The sequence below is a fragment of the Gavia stellata genome, chromosome 29 (assembly GCF_030936135.1).
Source record: "Gavia stellata isolate bGavSte3 chromosome 29, bGavSte3.hap2, whole genome shotgun sequence".
In the NCBI taxonomy this organism is placed as follows: domain Eukaryota; kingdom Metazoa; phylum Chordata; class Aves; order Gaviiformes; family Gaviidae; genus Gavia; species Gavia stellata.
Genome location: NC_082622.1, coordinates 1,756,872 through 1,778,112, shown reverse-complemented (window position 1 = coordinate 1,778,112; position 21,241 = coordinate 1,756,872). Strand labels below are relative to the sequence as shown.

Here is a 21,241-nt window from a genome sequence, read left to right as displayed (position 1 = left end):
AGGAGCTACCTACTGAAACAAGTGAGCAGCTTTACCAGCCAGAGGACAGCAACCCCCCAGCGTTAGAGGAAAACCAGTCACCTACCAGGCGATGAGACTGACAGACACAGAAATCAGGGGGCTTTTCACCACTCTCGAAACCCCATCCCCTTTCAATACAGAAAGCACAACATGGCTTGTTATAAAGGGAGTTGTAGGAGGTGAAGTTCAGCACACTGAATGCCAGAATTGCATTTAGGTTGGAACAGTTTTGCATACAAACTGCGACAGTAGAAAAGAAATTAGGACAAGCTACTGGAAAATAACAGAATTTGAGGAAAAAAAGGCTGCATAAGCTTGCCATAGCTGTGGAGACAAAGACACTGTGACCCAGCCCCATGCAGGGCAGCTACTGAGGAACCACAAAACCTCTTCCTGCCGAAGCCTTTTCAGGATCAGGACAGTAACATCAAGAAGTCAAATCAGAGTTCAAATAGCTCAGATTACCCTGGACCCAACAGCTTGATTGCACAAGAAAGCTAAAAGCAAGAATCTTTCAATGCAGCAGCAACCTCCCCCCCACTGCCACCGGGGCCCTCTCCCCCTGCCCAAGCCCCGAGACCCTGGTGACGGGTCCAACCGCCACTGCTCGTCCAAGCAGCCCTGCGCGTGCCAGGGGAGCGGAGGTGGGCACCGAGGACACTCAGCTACACTTACTGCTGTAAAACAGTACGGAGCCATCAGGAACGGAGCTACAGAAGTTCTGACCATTGTTACTCTGCTTTGTTAATGAAACTTCCCCAGTACCATGTACCTGACAGTTTTGTATTAGCTATGAGTGGTTACCCTTCACGTGCTCGTCACGCTATAGAGCGGGATCCAACGACCCAAGCCCTTCCCACTCCAGCATGCCAAGCATGTTCCGTGATCCCTCTACAGCCCCATCTGTGGCAGCATTTCCCAAATCCATCCATACCACATGAAGCCACCAGATTGCTTACTCATTTAATACACTCTGGAATAAAACAGAAGTCATTTATAAAAACAAATAAATATTTTATTTTTAAACATAGTATGTTCCTGGCTCCTCTTCACTGCATTCGGACTTCATCTTCTGCTGCAAGTGCAAAGCACACAGTTAGCAAGAACATGAGAAACACCAGCAGAAGTCACACGTAATGACACAGAAAGGGAATCAGCGATCACAACAGGCCATGCACCTGCCAAACGTTCTCTAGGATCCTAAGTTCTCACATCAGACTTGAGATTAAATGAAGGGCATTCACATTTCCATATACTTTGTGACTTTCAAAGATCTGAAATGGCTTTGTGTTTTACCACCCCAAAAATCAGGAGCAGCAGTGACGAGTCACACGCAATTCAACAGGAGTCCACCAATTGAATCTCACTGGCCTCACGTCTTGACAGGTTCAGTTGCGGCGTATCTAAGCTGTTACTTACCCGTCACTCGTGAGTTAAGGTTCTTTGCATGTTGCTCCTCACACAAGTTTTTAAATATCTGACCTTCCCCCTTGTAGTTTAAAGTATAAATTAGAGGGAAAATTTCATTAATTCCAGCTCTGCAGGTTAGTTTATTTCCCTAAATCACGATCTGCTTGTGCTCTTCTACATGCTAATTCATCTTCCAGGTTATTTTGAAAGTTCAATGTTCATTAAAGTATTTCAGAAAAGTAGCTTTTTAACAACTTCTACTTAAATTAATGTTTGAGAAGCAGCTGCTCTATTGTTCCCCTTTTTCCTTACTGATCACCCACCCCATTTGCACCCCTTTCACTGGAGCCAGAAAGTAGAAATGGTTGTTTCTTGTTTGACCACCTATGGCATTCAGAGGACAGCATTTATTTGATGGTGCAGGGCTGAAAACCCTCAAACAATGGTTATATCTTGGCTCTACAAAAGAAAGATTCAGAAATTTTATATAAAATTGAGATCAATCAAACGCAAATTTCAGGCAGGAACTACATAATACATCGCAGGGTGACAGGCTACCGAGCTCTTAAAGTACTGTAAGGACATCAGCTACCTACTTGTTCACTTGTTCTCCTGGTCCCTCCACAGATCACTGGGCATCATGCTGGATGTGCTCATGCTCAGCTCCTGAACTGCAAAAATATTCAGAAGTTATACTCACAGTGATTTTGAAGCCTTTTGTACAAACCCACGTCTAGAACGGTGTTTTTAACCACTGCTGTCAAGATACCAAGCCCAGATGGAGTCTGGATGCTTAACCCCCCAGCTTGACAGCAGGTACTAAGCTCTACCCTACACATTTCATGTATTCACTCATCCCAATTTCTCAATAATCGCCAATTCAAAGGTACTCAGTGACTGAACATCATGCTTCCAGAAGCCTTTATTATTTCACCCATTCGGAACAAGACTAGAAGTTATGCTTACTTTCCATGGATGAGCACTCCGGTTTCACTCAGCTTTCATCTTCACCTAAAGGATAACAACTGAAGTTATTATAGTAATACACAGAAAATTCTGACCATTTCAAAACTAACTTAAAAATAAGGTTTTAAGATACATGGACTGATTAGTTATGAGGGGGAATTTACAAATTATTCCAAAATATTAAGTGGAAGAATAAGGGGCAGAGATAGGCTAGCCTAAACACTTGTAAAGAGATGAAGGAATATGCAGGTAGTTGACTGAAGAACTGCACCTTGTCTGAGCACAAACCGTAAATCACCAGTCTGAGTACAATGAAGTTTGATTGCAGCCAGAGGTATACTATCCCTTATGTGAAGGCATTGATTTTGTCAAGCTACTTCAACTCTTTTACCCTAGTTTGTCTCCTGTAGTAACGCCCTCTTTCTTCCCCTCATGAAGGAGTGCAACGTCCCTGACTCCTAGCAGCCCTGAAGTTCAATAGTCCTAGAAGTGCTTCAACAGCCAAAGGAAGACACTCGAGGTTAGCATTGTCATTGTCGGTCTACTGCTTTTGCTCTCGGCAACAGATTCTTCCCCTCTGAAGACCCACCCTTTTGCTATAGTGACTTGAGGGCAAACTGCAATGGCCAGCAGCTAGGGATGTAGTACAAGGTTCTGTGCACACCTCTAGTTGGGAGGCAAATCACACCATGGTCACAATGGGATCTGACCAGGCAGGGCGAAGGTCAAGTTTAGTCTCAAACCCACCACCTGGGTTTTATCATGGCCCTCAGGAGCAGAAGTATAGTATGCACGTTTTGTTTTCTATGCCATAGCAACAAACACCATGCATAAGGGATACTATATCTTTGTGCATCCTTTTAACACTCCAGATTCACTTACAGCCACACTCCTCCCAACCCTCCCCAGTTAGCTCTTCAGTACTGGTGTTCAGAAGCAACATTTACAGAGATGGGGTATTCACAGACCACTGCGGGATTGCACAGCCAAGTCCTAACATGTCAATCATTACCTAGCAGCAATGACAGAGGTGGGAGAAGGCCAATCCTCCCTTTTTTTCCTTTTCCAGTAAGCAGCTATTTAAGAGCCCCACTAGCTGGTATGGAGAGAAAAAAATCTGAAGCTAATTAGCTGATTCCAAACTTGCTAGTAGTGGAAGAAACCAAGTAATTACCCAGAACAGCATACTTTTTATGCATCCTTTCCAACATGCTTAGCCTCATTTAACATAATGGAACAAAACACTGGCCTTCCTGATCATGTCACTGCAGCTGGCAATGATTAACAGAGACATGCAACCCCATTACTGCTCAGTCCTAAAACTACTCACAGGCCTCAGTGTTTAGCTATGGGGAAAACTGCAAGCAAATCAACACTTTGTATGCTTAATGTTACAGTAAAGCCCCCATACACGCTATGCTGTGCTCTCTCCTGACAGCACCAGTATCTGGATCTGAGGGCCTAGCAGGTACGCATATGTATTCTGACACCACACTTCTGAGCTTCAGATCAGCTTTTGAGAAAAAGTGTATTTCACACACAGATAAAACCAAGATGAAACACAATGCAAGCACTTTAATGTCATTTCTTGTACCCACTTGTTACAGACTGACTTAGAGCAGACATGGCTATTTGCTTTTAAGTTAGCTACCACACCAAGTTTCATTACTGCAGACAGTCAGAGCTGGTATGAGACCCATGGTTCAGTCACAAATTGCTTGCTCCAAGAGTGTCAAAAACCTGCTAGTGCAAGTACGCAGAACAAGGCAGATGTGCCAATAACCCCTCCATGACATTCCTGCAGGTCAAGTATCCAGAGCACACTGGAAAAACTAGTCAGATCTGAGCACTGGTTTAAAGATTAATAATTCGTGTACGTGACAGTACACATACTGCCATCAGTTTTGCTACTGAATTCTAGTCACAGGTAAGAGTAAGCCATCACGAAAAGCCAAACTGACTTTGTGACAAGCGGTGTCACTGCTCGACTAGCTAGAGTTCGGCTACACTCACTGTGGTGTAACCAAAGACCTGTTATTATGATCTTAAGGTGCAGCTGCTACTTCAAGCTTTCAATGGAACATGAGAAGATAGCTACAGCAGAGGGCAAGGCTGTCCAGCAGATCCCCTGTTCACCAGCAAGAGTCTTGCCTGGAAGATAACACAGAAGGGTCCGAACATGACAGTAATACCAGAAACAAGTATGCAAAGCAGAACTTTGCAGAATAAGCGGGAAAACATGTTACAACACCTCTCAAATAAACTGAACATCAGACAAGAGCTAGATCATGTGCTGAAACACAGGACCTTGAAATTCAGGTTCAAGAGCTAATGCAAAAGAGCTGGAGATCAGCACGTCTGGATGTCTGGAAATGTAAGCATGTTAATCCTGAAACACTACATTCAGTATTTCTAGTAATGAAGAGTTTAGAATTACATCCCCAAGACTGATGAAAAATTAAGTTGAGCATTACACTACCAAGATGACTACATTGCAGAAATACAGAATCTCATCACTGTCAATTAAAGGCAGAGGAATGCATTACGCTTGTCAATCGAAGACAAAATAAAGACAACTGAGATGTCCAATAAGCTCTGTGAAACTACTCATGGGGACATTCATTCAAGCACTCATTTTTACGTCCTCAAAAATATTCCAAATCAGTCTCAAAGCTGACTGTATTAGCAAGCTTAAAGTGACTATCACGCAGTGCACACAAGGCTAGAGCAGCGATTACTAACGCATTTCCTACCGAGCCAAGATTCTACGAAGGGATGCGCTGCAGATGGGCCATTTTGTCACTAAAGAAAGTTTAAACAGTCCTTTTCTAGGCACCGATAGCACCTAGTTGACTAGTTAAGTGAGCTTAAGATCACATTCCCTCTTCCCCACAGAGCTCATCTAAGAATATCTTCGTTACATCGGAACCAAGAAAAATCCACACAAGCCGAGTCACATGTACAAAGGAATCGGGTCTGAAAATACTTATCTAAGAATCACAGTTAGGTTGCTTATTGACTCTGAACAAGACAAAGCTTAAAACCGAAAACCACGCAGCTTTGATGCAAGCTTAACATACAGGTATGAAGAGTGCTGCACTGTAATTCCACAGTCAGAAGTGTGATGTCAGAATACCCACAGTATAAGATTACATAGAAAGTCACCAAGTTATATTATATTGCTTGTTACCTACCTGTACGCAGTCGGCAATGAGAATCTTGGAGCAAGCAGGAATACTACATCCGGGTCCTAATGTCCATTGCCATTTGTGGTACTACGTTCCTCACAGTTATGAACTGCAGAAATGCTGGCTAAGTGCAGTTATGTAGCAGGCCACTAGTTTTAAGTGTAAATTGCAGTCTCAAACTCCAGCAAAAACTTGCTGCCACAGTAAATGGTTGCCAAGGAGAAGCCAAGATTTTTTCTACCACAAAAATACCACAAAATCTCAAAAGCAGTTTCAGTTTCTCATCAGCTGTATAAATGATTAATGTAATGTGTCTACACCAGAAGATAAGATTATTCTATATTCATTTCTGAGAAAGCGTGAAGATGTATGTGTAACGATACCAGTTTCTACATGCTGCAGTTTTTAGAGATCTACGTGTCAAAATGGGCTCAAATTTTGATAAAGCAAGCTAAATTGCAACAGCCAATGTCCTCCAAGTCCAGTACAAAAATGCATTATGTGATCCAGACCATCCAAAACCAGGTCTGACCAACAAAGCTCTTTTCTAAATCGTTTTAAAGATTCAATTATATAAATCTGATTTAATGAAAAAAGTCCAAAACCTCATAGGAACAGATCAAAGGAACGTAACTTTTTCACCTCCCACATTTAGCAACTTCAGATTTTAAAGTTGACATGTTTGCCAGCTTTTAAGACACCACCTTTAAAAGGTCTTGAAAAGAAGCTGGCTAGTTAATTGTATGCCTGTTTAATACATGCAACTCAAAGCAGAACTTGTTTTAGAAATTCTGCTTATGCAGCTACAAAGCTAGATTTAACCAAACTTTCAGATGTTTTGAAAACTGCCAAATCTTTCAATGTATTTACTAATCAGGGTTTTGCAACTCAAGCTATTTTTAGTACCTAGCAACAGTAGCTTACGTACAAAACAGGGGTACCAAAAGACAACCTCTGTAAGGTACAAGGACATCAGCATCCTTCACTCTTCCAAGTTACAGAACTACAAAAGAACATACTTTAGGATATGCACCAGCATCTCTTTAATAAAGAATGACATGTAATCTGAAAAATAAACTGAAAAAATTAATTTAATGTTTACGTTCAGAATTCCCCATCTCAAACACCTTCACCTTTTGCGGGTGTCCCATGAACACCCTCCAGAAAACATATGCATTATTTAGTACTACTTCAACAAAGCAAATTGCATCGGTACTGCTGATTTTTAAACTAAGTATCCAATACAAGTACTCCCAAATACTCGGTCTGCAGTTTAGGAACTGCCAATTCGGGATTTCCTGAAGAGCAATTCATTGTTGTAGCATGTTATCAACCCCCAAACTTTTCTGGGAAAAGTAGCATTCACTAAACAAGCTGAGTCGCTATTTAGTGCGCTTAACATTCCAAGTCAGTGTTACCTTGTATCAGCATTTCACAACATGCTATTTTTTCATTTAAGGAGTAACAGCACTTAACAGTGAGTACTTCAAGAGGGATCATCATCTGCACTCTAAAATACTGTAATCTGACACTAAAGTTTTAACCGCAGAGAAAATTTAGCATAGAATTTAGAATTAGCCAATGCTTAGCACAAGGAATAGAAAGATCTTTAGAAGATTAAAGCTACTCACAGAATGCTCGGTAGTTGGGGAATCCTGTGAAGGTACAGCCAAACTAAGTTTACCTACTTTATGCCAAGCAGGTTGATGTATCCTGCATCAACAACAAGGTATTTTACACTGGGAAGTCACGTTCCCAGCTTATCTGGTACAATGTAATAATAAGCAAAGCAACTACCTTATCAATGAGTCCAGAATGCTTTGAAATTCTTCTGGGGCTTAATAAAATGAACAGCAAGCTAACAAATTCATCAAATCTTCTACAAAAGAACCTTAAAGGGAGTTTATTTGTACTGTGTAGTATTAACTATTAAACTCCAGATTCAGATACTACTTTTGATGCATTATCTCCAAACATCAACAATAAAAGAGCGATAACCATCATGCAAGCAAGCTAATTTCTGTATTTTACATACAGGTTTTTAGGATTTGCCCACCAGCTACATGATTTAAGAATAGTTCCTGCAGTCCCCATAATACAAATAATTGTATGCTGAACTATGCAAATTAGTCCACTCAGTTAGCATGAGGACATAAGCAAGTTAACCTTAATCACTCAAGTAACACTTCTGGTCTTTTTGCCAAGCAATTTCAGGTAAGTATACAATACGGAGAAAGGCCAGATCCTGTAATCTCAGACAGTTTAAGAGCATATAAATATCACATTAACAATCCTTTAGTTAGGAAGTCAGCCAATACAAGTCATTCTATGAATTTATTTTAAAATAACCGTTGCTAGTCTTCTGCTTAAAGTCTTTAAAAGATTCCAAGCAGTAACTGCCAAGGTGGTAAGTGCTACCATCCCACCACCCATTATCCGTAGCTAATATATGCAATTCATTACATACTACACTGCTGGCAGTGTAGCTTTAATTATTGTATCTTACAGCACTTGCAAGATTTCCATTTGCTTCCTTATTGCAGCACAATTAATGCTCAAAAAATCTGCACCTACTAGAAAGTTAGGCTACTATTTGACCCAATCTTAAGCTAGAGGCATTATGGGAACAGATCTCACTCTTCACTACAGTTCCACACCCTGGTCTAGTTGGACCTCTACTTCAGACTCTTGGTTTACTGCGGAAGGTGTGGTATTTAGCCTCATATGTTTAACCACGAATGGCAAGAAGAGTTACTACATTTAGTTTTCTATTTATTTGAAGCACAGTAAAAAAAAGTTGGTACACTTTGGGAATTCAGTGGCACAAGGTACACTGCCATCAAGTTAGGGACGTTATACATCAAAAAAACAGCTAAATTTGTTTTGAAACACTGCATTACATAATTAAATTGTACTCGCCCAAACAGACCACTTACAAATATTAGGTCAGTAAGTTTCTAACATCCATAAAAACGTAGCTTTCTTACTAAAATGCAAGAATTAAAAAGTTGGTGTCTAAACAAGACAGACAAAAACAAACTGGAATGAAACTACAGGTCACATCTAAAATCGGGGCTTTTTGTTTGGGCCTTCATATTCTTCTCTCCCTCTACCATATCCTGTTGGTGTTCCAGGCCCCATTCCTCTAGGACCCTGGCCACCCACAGGCCCCGCACCTCCCTGCCCAAAGCGTTCAGGACGCTATTGGAACAGAATTAACAGTTCATTATATGTAGTTGATGTCCATGTGTGTTAAGTATATATTTTTAGAAGGTTCCGCAGTCAAGGTTCGTCGATACAATCACCATTGAGCCGATCCACAGGTACCGGGAACATAGAAAGGAAAAAAGGGTAATTTAAAAATTAGTTTATTGTAATACATGCCTTGAGGTATGTTCCCACTTGATGCATTCTCAAACATCTGTTACAAAGAACAGATCCTCCCTGCAGTGCTAGAAATGTAAGCATTAGTGCAGATGTGAATTAACAACTTTTCCAAATGAGCTCTAGCAATTTTCAACCAAGTTAATGCAAATAGCTTGCAAACTTCTCACCTTTAGTGCAGTAAAAACTTAGATTACATCACTGTCATTTCCAAATAAGCCTAGCCAGAGAACGAATCTTCAGTACACTGAGGTATGAGCTGACATTCATAAAATGTCATTGTAAACAGAATGCCTACTCACCAGTTAATGGCATGTGCTGCAAGAGAGACCATGTGCTTTTCAAGATGGGGTTAAGACTACGGTCTGCTGACTAAACTGCAGAGGCCTTAGGCAGTAACCAAAACTGATTGTGAGCACTACTGGATTGCAAGAAGAAAAAAAATGTGAAAAAAGCTAATGACCAGCGATTTACCTAACCAACGCAATTGCTCGATCAAAAGACTTGCATTTGTTAAATCCCACGTACTCCGGAACTGCAGCTGTATAATATGCAAAACGTGTTCAAAGAACTACAATTTATTCAGTGTTTCCAGTTAGAGCTATGCACAAAGGATTGTGTGCATCCAGTCAATATCTCCCTTCCCACCCCACCTTCACCACAAGCTCTTGGAAAATTCACAACTTCACAGCATTGAAAGGTTTCACACCAAGATGTAAAAGCTAAATTACCCTGCAATAAAGCAGAGACTTCAGGTATTTTTACTAGTACCTCTAGCTGCATATACTTCATTCAGTTACTGTATCAGTAGGTGTGATCAGCATTCAATCTACAGAACTGACAAATTATAAAGTCAAAGATAGCTTTAAACTTTCGTTTCAAGCAAGTTTTCCGCTACCGAGTAACAGAACAATGGTAGGCTGTTTGTTACAAAAGGTATCTGCAGCTGAAAATTCACACTTCAAGTTCTTGACTTCTGAAAGTTAGTTTCAATCCTTCCAAGAAAGGAATTTCAGGAAGATTATCTAGGTTCTTTCTGCCTAATTCATGGCAGCTTAAGCTTATCTCCAATTCTGTTTAAAAGATATCAGCCCACTAATGGTGACAGCACTGTGTGGCAGAGATCCCCATCCTAAGAAACTCAAGGCAGTTAAACCATCTTACTGTCACACCTTTTGACCATATCACGTTTTCAGGTATTACACAAGTTCAGCATGCACCTGTACCATGATTTTCAGGAGAAAAATGTACACAGCATTCACCACAGACTGCTTAACTGTTCACGGGAAACTTAGGAACTGCTTAAATATCAGTAGATTATATAGATACATTAAGGCCACCGGCACTGTCTACTGAATCAATGATGCTCTGCAAAGTTATCATTCCAAAGATATGGTTCCCCCAAAAAAACGGAAGATGCCTGACAAGCTGCTATGGTAGCTCACCATGGTAAGCCAGAGGCCTAAACCCACCCAAAAATCATTTACTTCAGCTTGTGCTACAGAGGGTACACCCTTTGAGGAGGGTGAAAGCACACTAATATCGCCACCTAAACAAACATAGATTTCCATCCTACCCATTAAGCATTTCTTTAATCTACATCCGTATTGCTTCAGTGTGGTAACACCAAGCAGGCTCAAAGCCCATTCACACATATGGTGTGCCAAAAATAGTACAGTTTGGAAACATACCTCAGAACATGAGATATGCCGTAGCTTTAACAGACTCTACCTATATAGTCATGCCCCACACGGGAAACAAGAACAGGCTATCATTCCTTGTGAGATAGGAACCACAAAAGGGCTACAGTCAAGGATCACTGGAACATGCCTAAAGCTAAAAAACCAGCATTTCTGCTCGTCTATGGCAAACATCAGCATACAGAGTAAGTGATATGCTGTTTACCATTGATTACTTAAGTTAATCTGCTGCTTAAATAGACATGAGCGCAGATTTTTGAATTAACAGCATACCCATACCAACATGCATCAATCCTAACTAGGCTTGGAAGGGCCAAAATAAATGCAATGTTACACACCGGAAAGGAGAAAAAGATCTCTCTTGTCCATAAATACAGAATGCCAAATTACTGAAAAGCTAGTACATTACTTATTTTAATTATGAAATTTGTCAGATTCTCTAGAATTTATAAAACATCCTTCCAAGCCTAACAGTGACGCAGAATTTCCAAAGTCCAATAAAGTCAGAGTTAATTGCAAATATGCTTAACAGCACATTTGAATTCACTTAGAAACAACTTCCGACTGTGTAAGCTACCATAATGGTTAGGAACTAATCTAATACTACATACTGCCACACTAGTCTTCATGTTAAATACCTGACAAGAAAGTCAGCAGTTAACAGTGAAATTTACACAACCATCTGAACACTGGTAGAGAACTCAATTCCCAACCACAACACATTTCCCTCGTGCTAAACTAAAGCCACCACAGGATACATTACCATGTCACTTCCCATCATAGAACCACTCATGGCTGCTTGGCCAACTCCTGGATTAGCTTCATAACCTATGCCGCCACCACCTCCGAGAGGTGGAAATTTCTGGGCTGCAGAAGCATAAGGATCTAAGAAAGAGAAATACATAATCATATTCTGACAATTTCTAAGTTAACCACATAAAGCAATTATTTAAAAATTCTTTACCTCCCATGTTCATTGTGGTGGCACCACCCATTCTCATGTCTCTCTCCCTCTGCATAGAAGAAACAACTTTTAGCACGGATAATCAGCTACTGAAATCCATGCCTTTCAGGAGATAAAGCACATGTACAGCCAACTAATACCATTTCACCTACACAAAGACATCACATTATCTAACCTAAAGGAAGCAAAATGCATCAATTTTGAAAATACATCCAAAACACTCCTGAATGCAGTAACGTATCCAAAAAACATCATGATTTCACTTACTGGATCCATGTAACCCATTCTACTATAATTCTCTTCCCTTTGTCTTCTCATTTGTTCTTCCATCTCCCGCTGACGTATCATCATTTCCTCTTCCCGCCTGCGACGCTCCTCCTCCTGCCTGATCATCCCAAAGCAGACTGTTAAACCCCAGGGGCATAACACATTCAACAACATGTAACACGTTCATCAGCATCACTTGCATGAGCAATTTAAAAGGCACTGAATGATTACACTTAAGCAAAAAAAGATATTCTATGATACTCAAATACTCAAGGAAAAACTTACACTGCAGTTCAATTTCTCATACACAAACTGAAGCAGCAATGGTGTTTCTTGAAAAATAAAAACTTTCATATATAAGTCATTTTAAAAAGAAACAAACGTAACATTGAAAAAATCCCATGAAAGCCAAACCAACCTCAGCTGAATTTCCTTGCGCTTCTGCATTTCCTGATTATGGAGTTCTTCCATACGTCTCAGTTCTTCCTGACGCCTCATAAGGTCTGCAGAAATGAAGCTTGTCAGCAACTATTTCACAAACTCATGTCAGATTTAAACTCAGATTTGCATTAGATCAACCTCATCTGCACTATGGCAGACAGCTACCTTCTGAGTGTCACTATTCTTAACAATACTTCATTTAAGTAAAAATCAAAAAACTGCCAGTTGCTCTTTAAGCCTGAAATTCTGAGTTAGCAGTAGGAAGCATGAATTTATTCATGAAACCATTAAACAGCCATATATTTAGCTAGCATTTAAAGCTAAAAGAGATACAGAATTCAGAGCCAATTACCTTGACGCAAGAGATTTGCCTGATGCTCATGATAAGCATCTTCCATCTCACTTTCAAGTTTGTCCTTGGCATCTTTCATGTTTTTTGCCACTTGCTCTCTCTGCTGTTTTTCCATTTCATCTAAAGATTTCCACCTCTGGGAATATTCAAATTCAAAACTGCCAGGCTGAGCGAAACGGGGAGGAGTCTCTCGTTCCCTGCAGAAAGGAAGATGCTCATTCAGACTGGGTAAACCTGGAAACTTAAGGTCAATAAAAGATCACAAGCAGAATAGCAAAATTATCAGAGAACATCAGAGGAGCCCTGAAAATACCACCTCACAACTATGTGATAGAAAAACTTGCTGTGACAGAATGCTGATAACAGTACAGTAATTTACACACTTAAACAGCAACATTTAATGTAAATAAATAAATTCTATGACTACCATAGCAAATATGGAGACTCCTGCACTATCACATCCAACCACATCTTCCCACTTACAGTGCTACTGCATGTTTATCCTGTTCTTAACTTCTTCCTTAGACACTCCACTGCTGGCAACTGCCAGGTGCAAAATCCTCAAACAAGACAGGCCTTTACCTCAGTAGGTACAGCTGCTCAGAACAGCAGCATATGGAGAGATGGATTTTTTTCAGTGCCAACTTACCCAAAGTACTATGTGTCAAAGGCACATAATAATCCTAACTTTAACTTAATTAGTTTTCAAAATGCCTGAGGGCCAATAGTTTATTTTGTCATATAAAGAACTGGAGTCTAAGATTCAGTAATTAATGGAACAAACCTAGGAAAGTTCAAAAGCTTCCCATACATTAGCAATGTAAAGTATTTCAACATTTTAGAAACATTAACTATACTAATCTACACTGTTTTCAAAGACACTGCCTCTAAACCATTTATAGTTTTTGATCAAAGTAAGTAATTTTGAACACTTTCTTATATAAACAAGACTGACTGGATCTCCCCCCTGCACTCCCTTTTGTGATCTGGGAAAATATAACATCTCTACAACAAACAGGTTTAATATACAGATCCTAACCTAAACCTGTTACTTAGGAAAAGACTCCTATAAACTCTTATCTACTCTTATGCCCAGTGGTCAGCTTTATAAGGCAAATCCACAGGCAACTAGTTTTTATTAATCACGGAATGAGTTAAAATTTTACTTAATTTCTTATTTCATACCATAAACATCAGTTTGTAAATTCCCTATGGAATCATCAACACGAGATACACCTTAAGTGAGACAACAGTTCTCAACAATAGGATGAGAAAACAGTTGAAGTCTGATTTTCAAGAGTTTCTACATATACGAAAAATTGGGCTGCTATTTAGGCTTTACTGTTCTTTGTGATACAATGTAGAAAATTGCTTGTGTAATGCTTAATACTACTCAAAATGCAAAGCCTGTTTCTGAAAAATTACTCCATCTTCTTCAGAGTCTGGGACAATACTACGTACATCATCTATATACTCTTTATACCAAAAGACAGTGCCTACTTTTGATACATCGGATTCTTCTGAGCAAGCTTCTCTGGAAGACCATCTTCATCATCCAATTGTTCCAATGGTTCCACAATAACTGGCCTAGGAGTGCTGAACAAAAAAATACCCATTTTACTTTTCCATAAGAATCTCCATTCTGAAAAACCAGAAGCTGACAATTTTAGTCAGCTTAAAATTAAAAAATTCTAAGCAGCAAAATACTTACGTTGTCAACAAAAACACTCCTTCAGTACACCGTTCAAATGCTTTTCTTGCAGCTGGCTTTGATGCAAATTCAACAATGCCTTTTCCTGTTGATCTACCTCGATCATCTACAATCACAACGGCTCTTTCCACTGGACCAAACTGGGAAAAAGCTTCCTCCAGCAACTCGTTGGACACATATGGTGAAAGATTACGCACTGAAAGAGCAGCAGCATGTGTGGCAAACCGAACACGAAGCTGTCGACCCCTCATGGGGGTATCATCCAGTTCTGCCTTTGCAATTTCTGCAAGAGCTCTAGATTCCTGAGGAAAGTTTAAGATCCCGTTTTAGAAAACCAAGTTGTAAATTACTACTTCATGAGAATTAAGCAGATGGATGTACAATAGGAAAGCCTACCAATTTAATGAATCCAAAGCCTTTCCCCTTGTTGATAAAAACCTCTCCTGGCTCCCCATATTTGGCAAACAGTCTTTTAAAGTCTTCGTCTGTTATATCAGCAGGCAAATTACCAACAAACAAGCGGCAACGCTGAGTATACGTCTTCTCCCCGGGTCGCCTCAGAAGAGAGAGGTTTGCTTTAAATCCCTACAAAGAAGCAGACCAGTTCGAGCCATCACTGCGTGCAGCCCCGCCGCCTGCACCGCCAAGCTTTGGCCTTCTCCCGCCAGGAAGCCCCGAGCACCTCCAGTGCACCGCAAGCAAATACAAACCCGTGCTGCCACAGACCCCTCAGGCTGCAGTCGGGAGCTGCCTAGGCACCTAGGGAACACGCACATTATGTTTAGGCGTCCCCGCAGGCCGGCTGCGCTCGCCGCCGCCCCTCTCGGCTCGCCCTCTCCCGGGCCCCCCGCGCTCCTCCCCTCAAGATGGCGGCGAGGGCGCGCGGAGCCGCCGTGCTCGGCCGCAGCCGCCGCCATCTTGTGGCGCGGGGAGGGGGAGGGGGCCGTGACTCACCTCGTCCGAGAGCTTCTCGCCGCCGCCGGCCGAGCCCTGCTGCGAGGAGAGGCTCTGCTGTCCCTGGTGCTGCTGCCCGCGGCCGCGCGGCTCTCCGCCCGGCCCGCCGCGGTGCCCTGGCCCGCCCTTGTGCGGCCCGCCGGGCCCCTGCTGAGGGCCGCCTGGTCCCTTGGGCCCGCCGCCGGGCGACTGTCCTTGCCCTTTCTTAGGGCCGCCGGCTGGGGTGGGGCTGGGGCTCGGCTTGGGCTGCGGCTGCCCCCCCGGGCCGGAGGGAGCCGACGAGGGCGCCGACACCGGGGCTTGCTGCTGCGGCGGCTGCCCCGCGGGCAGCGCGGACGGCGGAGGCGCTCCCGGGCCGGCCTGGCTGCCGGCAGGCCCCGCCGTGGTGGCGGCAGCTGAAGAGGACGAAGAAGGCGGAGCAGAGGTCGACGCGGGCGGCTTCGGAGGCTCGGGCTTCGGGCCTCCGCCCGGCGGGCCGCCCGGGCCCTGCGGGCCGCCCCCCATGGGGCCGCGGTTCTGGCCCATGCCCATGCCGGGCGGCGGAGAGCGGAAATCGTGGTTGGGGCCGCCGCGGCCACCGCCGCCGCCGCGCCGGTGGAAGCCGCCTCCGCCGCCGCCACGGCTACGGAACCGATCCCGCGACATGGTGGTGGAGGAAGGAGGAGAGGTGGTCCGGCCGCGACTGCTGCTCCTCAGAGCCCACTGCTCAAAATGGCGGCGAGCTGAACAGCCTCGCCGCCGCCTTTGTCCGTCCCTAATATAGTTTCCCCGCCCCCGGAAACCTCCCCCTCCTCCCCGCTAGCCAACCACCGGCCTCGGTGGCGACGACCGATAGGTGGAGTCACCAATAGCATGTCCCTATTCAGCTCACTCTTTGATCTCATTGGTAAGGAACCTGCCCTCTGCCGATTGGTTCATTTGACCGCCGACGTTGGCACGGAATGATCCGTTAACCTCCTGTGTGCTGATTGGGCAGTTTGATCGGCGGGAGGCGAAGTCACGGAAGAAGCCCGGCTTGCGATTGGCTGCCTGGGGAGTCAGTCAGACGGGAGCCCGCCAGCCCTGGAGAGGTGCCGCCGCTACACGACAGCCGGGCCGGGGAAGTGACGCGTTGCGCGGGCCGCGGTCCCCGGCCCGGCCCGGCGGCTCCGACCGGCCGCCAGCTTCGGGAGGCCGCTCGCTCGCAGAGGGGGCAGAGCCGCGGGACCTTGTGGCATCCCCGGCTGAGCAGCCACAGGCTTCAGCTGGAAGAATTTCAAATAAATATATTTCCAAATAAATATAGTTGGCTACTTCTAACGCGGCCGGCAGCCTTCACTTGTACTTTGAAAGCAAATTTGATATTAAAACATTTCCTGTTTATTCATTCAAGGGTGGCAGTGGAAACCCAGCTCCAACGCGGGAGGTGACTTTCGCTCCATTTCGTCTGAAAGCCGGACAGGGAAACCCCAAAAATGCACCCTCAGAACAGCAACCCCCAACCTACAAACTCCTGTAAACGCAGGACGCGGCTCTGGGCTCCGTCTCCTTCGCTCGCAGGAAAGCGGATGTCAGTTCCCCAAAACGTACGCCAGTGTACTCTCAGTAGGAAAATAAAGCGGCTGTAAGAAGTCATAGCGGTTACGGTCACTGTATTCCATGTTCTAATACAGAGAACAGGCCCAAAGTACTTTCCGCCTATTTAACATCTCTGGTTTCAGCGGTGTTGCGCTGGGGGCACGCTAACGTCAGAACAACGTGACGTTTTTATACTTTCACTTCACGAGGGTTTCGATCCATCACGCTCCCAAGCTCCCACTGATGTTTCACATTCAGTTTCGGGTCTGAAGAAGCAAACCCCAGGTGAAACCCAAGCGAAAGCCGCGTGTTTGTTTGCTTTATTTCCCACAGAAACTGTAACTGTTGCATTGTTGTGAGAAAATATTATCAATCAATCTCATAAATATTTGTAAAGCCCTGGGCAATCAAAGGCTGATTTCATTCTTAAGGAAACGGATTTCCTCGTGGCTTTAGATTTTTGAAATAAAAATCTGCTATAGGTGGATCTTTTCCCCAACACTGGCTGTATGACTTCGACCACTTCCAAGCACAGCAGAACGGAATCCCCAAGTTGTTTTAAAATGGATTCTCTCCGAGATGTCAGCCCCTCTCTGCGAGCAGTAAATGTTTCCACCACGAGGTGTCTCAGAGGTTAAAGCGCTGGAAGAAGAAATTGGGACTAGCTCTTACTGCACACAAACAACTGGCTTTGCCTCGCTGTCGCACCTGGTTATGGCTGTTCAAATATTGAGCGTAAAAGGATTGTTTTCGCCTTTGCTGTGTCCTAAGTATACATGAACTGTATTTTAGGGACCTATTAATTTCTAGCATCCTTTGAAGGAAATGAAGAGTATAATTCTGCTCCCACTCCTGCATAAATCTGTACAACTACAAAGTAGCTTTGAATTTCCATGTATCTAGTAGAGGCCAGAATATGATTACACGTTTTGTAACTGCAATATAAGTATTTATCCTGGGCTTGAAATCAAAGAAACATCAATGTAGCTATGAGGACTTGAAATAAAAATCACCTCTGGTAACAATCACCTATTTTGTAAATATTCACACTAGGCAGCTGCTGTTCTCATACAAAACCAAACACTAAGGAAGAAAGCTTGAGATGTTCTCCCCAGTATGTTCCACTGCAAATAAATGTTGTGTCTGAGACGGGAAACTCTTTATGACAACTACGATAACATTTGAAGCAGCTCTGTAGTGTTTCTCCATACTTCATATTGCCCTGTTTTTTGGGATGCTTAGTGCCTACATACATTAGTTCAGTTTAATAGGGGCTGTTGGGAGAAGCAAAAAAGGAGGGAGAACTCAAGACCCTGCCCTCCCCCAAAATATTAATATCTACTTAAAAGATAACACCAGTGTTACGGCTTCTGAAGATTTTTTATACCATACAACCAATGTACAAAAGTGAACTGACCCATGGTAAGAAGCAGTCCATGACCGAAGAGACAAAAAGACCTGTAGCAGGCCTTAGAGGAGTATTTGAAAGAGGGAATCAGGCTGACGCTGAGGTGTCCGAAGTTACGAATGTCTCAGCTACCATTGAGCACAGGGTGATCTTCAGGTAAGAAAGGCATGGATCTCAGCAGGTGGTTGATTTAGATCATTTTTCTCTAAACGTTTTCCTCCTCCTCTAAACATAAACAAAAGGCTGACAAAAAGAAATCGGCATTATCTCTATAGTATTAATGGCAGATTGCAGGAGGAAAGAGCTGCATGTGTCCAACCTGCTACTTGAGAATAATTATCCCACGAGGTTCTGTAAGTGTCCCATGTACAAACAGTAAAATCGCATGAATCACAGTAACATGCACCACTACTAAAAAAGCAATTAAATGTGAGGAGATGCTGTGTCTGCATTCCCTGGGCATTTTTGACCTAGAGGGAAACAGTTTAATGGCTGTTTGCACAAATTCAAGTATGTCATAGAACTAGAGATGTTTAGGAATTTTAAAAATCAGGAAGCAAAAGGAGCAGACAGGGAGATCAGAGCAGTGAGGCACCCAGAAGGCGCAGGCTAGCGTCCTTACCCTGCTGCAGGCTCTGCTCGTCAAGTCTGTGCTGCACTCGGATAAACCTGTCTGAAACGGCAGGGATTTCTGCAGAATGGTTTCATTATTTAGGACTCAACACAGTTTCATGAATAACAGCATCGCCTTTTATAGAATAAAGGAGGAAGTAAAATGCCTACAGCAACATCTGGTACATAAAGCTGAGAGGCAGGATGAAAGGAGTGGCTAATAGTGGCTGTAACGGCTATTCAGCTGCACAGCAGAGCTCTCAGCAACTTTCCTGTGGCACTTGATGATGAAAGTTCTCCTCTCCCTCCCTCATGCACTGTTTTCACTCCCTCCTTGAACATGGATTAAATCTGCTCTCCAAGAGCTTTTTCCTGTATACCATAACAAATATGCCCGTAGGCCATTTTTTAACCCAGATGAGTGAAAGTAACACAGGGCCAGATAAGAGATTACAGGGATAGTCAAGCAAATGCAGAGACTGAAAGAAGGGACAGAGGGGTTGATTGTCTTTGCGCAGTAACATAATTGATTTCAGTGGATATAATTTTGATTCCTAGTGGAATAAAAGAGATCTCAATCAGGCTCAAGAGTCTACAGAAAAGGTAATATCGGATCTGCAGGGATGTCTGCTGTCTGAACACTACTGACACCAGAAGTTCCCAGTTCTGCTAGAGACTCTGTTCTCTCAACCTGAGAGGGATAAAGTTCAGGATTTTCCATTTCTAATTTCTCTGAACTAAATGAAATTACTGGAACGTCTTAAGTAGCAGTAGTTTTGAGTCCTCTGTCAAAATCCAAACTAGCATCAGAGCCATGTAAGGGAGAAACAAGGTCTTCTGTGAAAGAAAAGTTCAGCAGACCAGTAAGGAAATGCAACAGGAAACTTCCCCCGTCATGTCCCCTCTTTTCCCTTTCCCTTCCCCTCTTCTCCCTACCCTTCCTGTGATGGGCAAGGAAGGTCACAGGAGGAATCTCTACCCTGTTTACAATTACTTTGCACTGCTTAGCAGATCCAAGAACGTTGCTTTACTCCTCAGTGGTTTTTCTGACACTGCTTTGTGTTCTAGACTTCATGAGGGAGGGCTTGGTTGGTGAGACTGGATGGGTAAGACAAGCACTGGGCCTGAAAAAAGAATCGGTTATACACCGCTATTACAACCTGAGAAGTACAACATTCATACTCATGCCATTCCCACTGCCATCGTATCTGATCACCTCATTACCTTTAACATGCTTAACTTCATACCCTGGCTTAAAAATAGAGAACTCTGAGATCGGGAAGTCCTGTGGCTTGTCCAAGATCCCACAATCCATAGAAAGGCAAGAAGAGGCATCTGGCATCCTGAGCACTGGTACAACTGGTCTCTTCCTCCCCTGGCTGCCTGTTTTCTCCTCTCTTGGCAGCAGCTGTGTTCTGCCAGTGGGCAGAGTGATGCTTGTACACACTGCGTGCCTGCTGCAGGCACACTTGAGCATGCCAAGTGTGTCTTCCAAGAGGCTCCGAGAGCCCTCCATTTCCAGTGAAGTCAACTGGAGTTAAGGATGCTTGCTGGCTTGCAGAAGCACTCAGCTCAGTTGTACGACAAAGCCATCAATCTATACATTTCCTTGAGCTATGGAGAGAAACAAGATATGCATAACTAAAACTTATCCTGCTGCCCTACAGTTAACAGCTTCCATCTCTTCTATTAAGAGAATTTAAAATTTTGTCACTGACAATAAATATGTGACAAGAATGGGAGGTAGCTGTTAAAGAGAATCCTGTTCTTCATTCTTAAAGACGAGACAAGTGCTCAACAGAAAACAGACACATCAGCCCTGCAAAAATACCAGTAGTTCTGAACTGCAGTTCTGGTTAATGTTTGGCTATGCAAAGAATGTAAGTGGGGCAGAAAAAGTGAGTAGACTCACAATGCTGTATTTCATCAGACTGCCATACATTTCTTAAAAATGTAAAGACTTGCAATGCCTTCTCTATGTATTTTTTTTTAATCCACTATTATTTCCAAAACATAAACTCACACAAAAGGGGAAACATTGGAAACATACAGGAGATAACCATAAGAAAATTAGAAAACCTTTGTTTCATAACATGAAAATGATAGAAGTATTTGAATGAACAGTGTTATTCTGCATTTGGAAAAAGTGATGTAGTCACAGCACGAAATTCAGGATGATGTTAAAAAGCAGCACCCAGAGTTTGTAAGTGGGCACTCCTGCGTAACTTACAGTAAAGAATCAAGAGGACATCTCCAAAGCACAGAAATGGCCAAACAACTCCATAGATTATTCATGTCTTTTTCAG

General features: G+C 43.1%; 1 protein-coding gene across 4 annotated transcripts; it reads right to left on the bottom strand.

The window, feature by feature from the left end:
• Nucleotides 1-1,030: 1,030 nt before the first annotated feature.
• Nucleotides 1,031-16,035, bottom strand: SFPQ (splicing factor proline and glutamine rich). Of its 4 annotated transcripts, none has more exons than XR_009484523.1 (12): nucleotides 15,359-16,035; nucleotides 14,801-14,989; nucleotides 14,405-14,706; nucleotides 14,194-14,289; nucleotides 12,694-12,890; nucleotides 12,319-12,403; nucleotides 11,901-12,018; nucleotides 11,634-11,682; nucleotides 11,433-11,554; nucleotides 2,398-2,442; nucleotides 2,028-2,102; nucleotides 1,031-1,096 (listed from the first exon to the last, which is right to left on the bottom strand). XR_009484523.1 is itself a non-coding variant. In XM_059830969.1 (11 exons), exons 1-10 carry the CDS (start codon nucleotides 16,001-16,003, stop codon nucleotides 2,422-2,424), a joined length of 1,824 nt encoding a protein of 607 aa, XP_059686952.1. In that variant the 5' UTR covers nucleotides 16,004-16,035; the 3' UTR covers nucleotides 1,031-2,102; nucleotides 2,398-2,421. The 4 variants fall into 4 exon arrangements, 2 of the variants coding, with proteins under 2 accessions (XP_059686952.1, XP_059686951.1); XR_009484524.1 differs by having other exon boundaries at nucleotides 1,031-1,093; XM_059830969.1 differs by having other exon boundaries at nucleotides 1,031-2,102.
• Nucleotides 16,036-21,241: the final 5,206 nt, after the last annotated feature.

Excerpts from the sequence above, each read along its gene's own strand:
- SFPQ (XM_059830968.1), bottom strand. The coding sequence starts at position 16,003 with ATGTCGCGGGATCGGTTCCGTAGCCGTGGCGGCGGCGGAGGCGGCTTC. Across the intron at positions 14,990-15,358 it reads GCGAGAAGCTCTCGGACGAG|GGATTTAAAGCAAACCTCTC; the intron begins GTGAGTCACGGC and ends GCTTCTTTGTAG. Across the intron at positions 14,290-14,404 it reads GGAGTGTTTTTGTTGACAAC|CACTCCTAGGCCAGTTATTG; the intron begins GTAAGTATTTTG and ends TTTTTTGTTCAG.